Source organism: Silurus meridionalis, chromosome 5, assembly GCF_014805685.1.
Source record: "Silurus meridionalis isolate SWU-2019-XX chromosome 5, ASM1480568v1, whole genome shotgun sequence".
NCBI lineage: Eukaryota > Metazoa > Chordata > Actinopteri > Siluriformes > Siluridae > Silurus > Silurus meridionalis.
The window spans coordinates 27,481,769-27,488,568 of NC_060888.1; the positions used below are offsets into that span (position 1 = coordinate 27,481,769).

The following is a 6,800-nucleotide window of genomic DNA, read 5'->3' on the forward strand; positions in this document are numbered from 1 at the left end:
CTGATCGACTGGTTCTCATTCCAACCTTCTCACTTACTGCATTTGTAATGAAGTAAAATAGAAATGGAGTTAAATTGTTTACTGACTGAACGTTTGATTTTTGTGTGTAAAATTCAAGCCATGAACTTAATTATCTGGAGAACACATTGGAGATCAGACAAGTGAAAGACAGGGAGGACGTGCAGGACCACTGAGCCTCGATTTCAGTCACAAAACAGAACTGATTGTTTAATTTTCCCACCATTTATGCAAATTGATTATGATTTTGAAAAGCAGTAGGAAGGAAAGCAGTGCAGCTCAGTGGTTTAGATGTTGGAAAACCGTAGTTTCTGTACATTTCTTATGTTACGTAGTAATTTATATTGTAGTTTATCAGTATCTCATGAAGTGCTTTTTTTTCTTCTTCAAAAATCAGCTATTAAAATATATGTATCAAATTTTTATTCTGTGGTATTTATATTATAAAATACTGATTTTATTCGCTTAGTAACAGACGAAATGTCTTAATATTCTAATTGACTGATTAAATGTCTTTATAAAGTAAAAAAAAATGCACATAAAAGGTATAAATCATTTTACACTTATTGGAACAGATGAATCTGTGTCACTGCTGTGAAATGACCACCACACAAAAATAAGATTTAGGAGTCCACGGTGGTCCTGAAGGAACCAGCAGAGAAACACACCCAACAAAATACCATCAAATTATTATTATTATCAAGAAAACCCAAAGAAAATATCGAGATATTGTTTATTGTCACTATCTCACACCCCTAGCTGTAAATTGTATTTTCTCTACAAATGTTTTATTGTCAAAACATCAGGGAAGCCACGCCCACAAAAAAAACAACAACAATCCTTAGATATTCCCACGACGACCCGATTCTGTGTTTCGTTTTCTCTCTAAAATGTCTAAACCACATATTTTTGTTTTTGTCCCTCAGTCTCGGCCACGGCCAACTGCCAGAAGGTGCTGGAGGTCGTTCCTCAGGAGTCGTGAAGGAAAAGAAAGAAAGAAAGAAACAAGGAATACAACAAACCAAATGGATGTTTTGGTTGGAAACGAATTTGCGCACAAACTTAAAGACAAAATAATGTCCATCTTTACCCTTTGACCTGCTGCTCTTTCTTTTTCTCTCTCTCTCTCTCTCTCTCTCTCTCTCTCTTCTTTGAGTGTAAACCCACAGCCTCTTGCCTAAAAGTACGGAGTTCAAACGACAGAAGAAGGAAGAAAGAGACGTCCGGACGAGTGACGGCTTCTTCAAGATTCCTTCTAACTTAAATTTTTCCTTTTTTTTTTTTTTTTGCTTTGTTAGTTTTTCAGACATTCCTTTAATAATGTTCAGACTACTGTAGAATACGGCAGTATCATGAGCGTGTGTGTGTGTGTGTGTGTGTGTGTGTGCGCAGTAGTGCACGTATATATAGTGGTGCTTTAATCATTTCTCTCCAGTTACACCATATGCGCTGCGATCTCGCGATTCTTCCCCAGTTTTCCGCCGTTATGAAACGAAAAGGTACAGAACAGAACACAAAGACGTTCTAACGCAGAACTCGCCAAATTTCCTCCTAACGGCGGAAGTACAACTCGAAACTTTCACCTCGGAGCGATTTGAGACACGCATTTTTCCCTTTCCGATCTGATGCAGTTGTCGAATGTTTTCATCCCCATGACGTGATATTCGTTTAGAAGCTCAGAAGGGATCATGAATCCGCGAGCGCGAATGAGCCGATAACAACTCGCTCTCATCCGTTAAGTTTTTTTCCGTCAGTTACATTTTTTTATTATTGTTATGTTTTTATTATTATACAGAGCGAGTTAGCTAGCTAGCTAGTTCGTTAGTTAGTTGATTATTCGGTGTCGACAATCGAGTGATGTTTTTCCAATTGAAGTTTCAGAAATCCAAGTCTGTGGGTTGTGGTGAGATGTTTATTATCCTCCCTGCTGCTCTCTAAAACAGAGAACACTTTAACGAAAATAACAGACAGGCTTTTGATTGATCCCTAACGTCCCTTTAGGCTCCGCCCCCCATTCACACGCCTGCTCTCAGCCACGGCTTTTCTGCCACATGGAGGTTCAGCAACTTCTCATTCAGAACTCGTGTGGAAAAGTGTAGCTTCGTTTGCTTCAGAAACGCGAACAGAAATCTTTACTTTCGAATGTAGAAGAAAGAAATATAGAAAATTTCATTAAAAAAATTTAAAACTAAATTAATTTCCATTTTCCGTCAATCTGTACAGCAGATACAAAGCCTTATACGATAGATATCTTTAATTAGCATTTCACCATCACAAGCTGAAGAATGGAAACATGTGCCTGTTCCTGTAGCCTCGCTGTGACCTCGTTCCTCGCTGGACTTCAGCATCGTTGCGTCGACACAATAGTAATAGTAATTACTAATAGTAACATTTCTTTTAAAAGTCTTCACAGTAAACACATGTGAAGCTCCACTCCACTGCTCCATTATAACTAATCACACTAATATCTGTCTCACCAGCACATCATCCATTTCTCTTAAACGAAACACCAATCTTTTATTTCCTGTCTGTCCGAAATCACGTGACAATTCCTTCATTCTTCGTTGTTTTAAATCGAGAAACGCTTCTCGTTCAGACGCATCACGTCGCCAGGAATCACTGCTGTAACTTCGAATACTCTGGAGAAGCTCTAGAGACGACGATCTCATCATTCCGATGTAAAATTCTAAAATGCAATAGAAATGAGTTGCATTTGGTTGAATTTCATTTGTGGTTTTTTTTTTTGTTTTGTTTTGCATTGAAGTGACACGAGTTTCTTTCAAGGGCGTAAAATCGGAGAAAACTTTTTTATTTTCTCTTCAAGCACCACGAAGGACTTCAGACTCTTCCGAATGATTTCTGAAACCAGTAGGAATGATGTGTGTGTGTGTGTGTGTGTGTGTGTGTGTGTGTGTGTGTGTGTGTGTGTGTTACAGTCATGTGTTCTGTTTAGTTTTAGAAGACGTTCTGTTTAAGGACATATGGACTAACATTGAAGCCAATCAGACTAATGTAAATCAGTGCTGCTGATGCAGTGGGTATTGTATTTATTTATTTGTAGAGACTTTGCTCTATAGATTTTTTTTATATCTGCTTAGTTTACTAATATATTTAGCTTTTTTTTCTAAGAAAAGTTTACTCATTAAACCTATTTTTAGTTTTTCTTTACATTTTTTTATTCGTTATAGGTCAAGTTAAGTCTGCTCTCGGGTCGGTCTGTCATGCATACCGACAAACACTGGTTCTTCGTGGTTCCGGACGGTTCTGTTACCATCTTTCAAAGTTGTAATTAAACTACTAATCCGTTTTCTGTAACACAACCAACCCTGAGATCTTGCTCTGTTTGTTCGACATCGGATCAGTGCGCGAGGTCTATTTTCTTCCCTAGCCCCGCCCCTAATTCTACAATATATTTTCTTCAGCCCTGCCCCTCACCCCACAATACATTTTCTTTAGTCCTGCCCCTCACCCTACAATAAAATGTCTTTAGCCCCGCCTCTCACCCTACAATACATTTTCTTTAGTCCCGCCCCTCACCCTACAATAAAATTTCTTTAGCCCCGCCTCTCACCCCACAATACATTTTCTATAGCTCCGCCCTCATCCTACAATACATTTTCTTCAGCCCCGTCCCTCACCCTACAATACACATGTATACGCATGAAAATTATTAGGAACGTTCTGTTACATCGCACGTAATTCGGTTCAATTTAAAAAAATAAGAAAAAACTCGAGGGCTGGGCTTTTTGGTTCTTTTGGCGCTCCGTAGCCTTGGTTACATAACAACACCAGATCGTTAACAGCGATGTTAGCCATGATGAGGAATTTCTGTTTTTCTTATTGATGTTCGTTTTTTTGTTTTTATCATGTTATTTATTTTTATAAGCATGAAATAAAAAACTGACCAGTGATTGTTCTCACTTTAAAAAACTGAAAAAACTCCACATACCTGAAGTGATTAATTATGACTACGCTACTCATTAACGATCTGGATTGCTCGTTAGCCCGGCTCCGTAGTGACAAAATGGTGAATGGATGACTTTATTTTCAAAAATTTCAAATGCTGCAAAGCTTTGTATTGGATTTCAACTTGATCGTTTAAAATCTCAAGAGAGTGTGATGTTGGGACACGGCGTTTTTGAAACAGGAAGTGACCTGGACACCATTTTTACCTCCTCAAATATTATACAGGAATGTTTCAGCTTGCAGAATTCCTTCTGTTGAAATAGTATTCCTAATACACACACACACAGGGGTAAAGGCAAACTCTGGGACTTATTCATACTCTGGTAGTTTGTTTGTAACCCTAGTGTGTTGCTTGTCGTGGTCCAGCTGATCTCAGATCTGTGTTAAACTGTGTGATATTTCTGTGTAGACTCTCCGCTCTGTGCTTTCAGATGATCTCAGATCTGTGTTCTGGAAAATGTTTTGTGGAGAAAGACGAATCTGCTGTGTATAAACAACCGTTTCTTCACTGTGTCCTTTTTATTTGCTGTTTGTGCAAAATGTCTACTGAATCATGTCTTTTTTTTAAGAAATAAAATAATTGAAATAATTGGATTTGTTTGTGGTTGTGTGACACAATGAGATGATTTCTGCATCACAATATTATTTAGTTTTATATTGACTTCATCGTGCTGTTTTAGGAACAGAGCAGTGTTAATCTGTAACCTTTAATGTTACATCCATAAAACTAGATAGTTCTCACTTACATTATAGCAGCTATAAACAGTCATTCCCTCAGCAAACTCTTTGAATTCTTTTGGTTTTTATAAAAAATAAACCCTGCAAAGTGTAAATTCTTCCGTCCTTCCGTCCTTCACTGGTGTTCCACCTGTGAACCAGGAACCAGTCCACCTCTTAATCCCATCATTATGATGCCATGTCTATAGAGAAAATCAGTATGATGGAGAAGTGCAGTAGAACAGAGCGCTACATCACACACAGGAATCTCAATGAACACAATTCAACGTGTCTCCTTTCACTGGAGCCACAACTGCACCTCCACATACATCATCTCCAGCAGAAGCACAGATATTCATCTCATCACATCACCCCGAGGTTTTCCCTGTGTTTTTGTGCATTTCTGTGCATTTTTTGTGCATTATGGTTTTCCTTTACAGGAAAGAAAACGCAGAAGTATAAACGGTTTATGAAAACGCTTGACTGTTTTGGTGACCTCACAGTGTCCAGGTCTTGTCAGTGTATCAGTTTCTTCTCATCAGTCAATCATTGTAGAATAAACAAAAGATGTTGAATCATCATGAATATATTTGAGCCTTCACAGTTATTGTACATATATTGTGACGTAATTGTACGCCTGCTAGATGGCCAACTCGCAATCTGATTGGTTAAAGCACCTGCTTTCAAGCAAAAAGGATTTGATGCTACACAGTGCTGATTCTGAAGGCCTTATAGCAGATTTCTCAGACGACCCAACACCGATATCTACACACACACTATATGCAGATTTTTTTAAGGACCTCAACAGGTAGATTGTTCCAAACATCTTGGAGAACTAATTTTATATATTCTGTGGATGTATGCTCCTCAAATCCTTCTGTCTCTTTAAAAATGGCACTGAACACTGAATCTCTGTGGAGATTTGATCCTCCAGTCTGCAAGTGCGATGTCCCAGGTGGAGGAAAATCCCTTGCGTGAGCGCCGGTTGCTCGGCTGCATGCAGCTTGTGACTGCTGCAAGCAAAAACTCATGATCTGTCTGTGAGCGTGAACGTTTTCCCTCAGGATGTGGAGCAACATTTACTATGATCACATGACCTTTCTTTCCTGCAGCGAAAAATTGCTCCAGAGAAACACTGTCCAGAAGAGAGAGAGAGAGAGAGAGAGAGAGAGAGAGATAGATAGATAGATAGATAGATAGATAGATAGATAGATAGATAGATAGATAGATAGATAGATAGAGAGATAGAGATAAAGGAAGGAATAGAGGACAAGAGAAAGAAAATTAGATGAACAGAATGAGCTAACACTACTTTTCTCATCAGCTACAGTACTGACTCATCATAGTACTGACTCATTAAAGTTCTGACTCATTACAGTTCTGACTCATTACAGTACTGAATATAAAGTTCTGACTAATTACAGTACTGACTCATTAAAGTTCTGACTCATTACAGTTCTGACTGATTACAGTACTGACTCTACAAAGTTCTGACTCATTACGGTACTGACTCATTAAAGTTCTGACTCATTACAGTACTGACAAATTAAAGCTGTGACTCATTACAGTACTGACTCATTACAGTTCTGACTCATTACAGTACTGACTCATTACAGTACTGACTCATTACAGTTCTAACCCAATACAGTACTGACTCAATGCAATATTGACTCAATACAGTACTGACTAATTACAATATTGTCCCTTAACCATATGTATTACAGTAATGGTCTGTTACCGTACTGACTTTACCAGTCCTGACTCATTACAGTCCTGACTCATTACAGTATTGACTCATTATAGTACTGACTCATTACAGTACTGACTCATTATAGTACTGACCTTTTACTAATTACATTTCGGACCCTTAACAATACTGAATCATTAAAGTTCTGACCCATCAGAATACTGAATCATTACAATATTGTCTCTTAATATTCATCAGAGTAAATGGGCTGCACTAATACTGACTCCTCACAGTACTGACTCACCACAGTAATGCCCCGTCACCCCCCAGTAACCCCAGGAGTGTGTATTAAAGGATTCAATGTGTGTCTGTGAAATTTAACAGCAAAGCTTCACTCACTAACAAACCATCA

The 6,800-nt window shown here is 38.3% G+C and overlaps 1 protein-coding gene across 1 annotated transcript in view; it reads left to right on the forward strand.

The window, feature by feature from the left end:
• The window catches only part of slc7a5 (solute carrier family 7 member 5), a 14,229-nt gene extending 13,218 nt beyond the window's left edge, over positions 1–1,011 (forward strand). Inside the window, 1 exon segment of the mRNA XM_046849633.1 lies at positions 945–1,011. Coding sequence (XP_046705589.1) covers positions 945–1,000 — 56 coding nt within the window. The 3' untranslated portion in view covers positions 1,001–1,011.
• Positions 1,012–6,800: the final 5,789 nt, after the last annotated feature.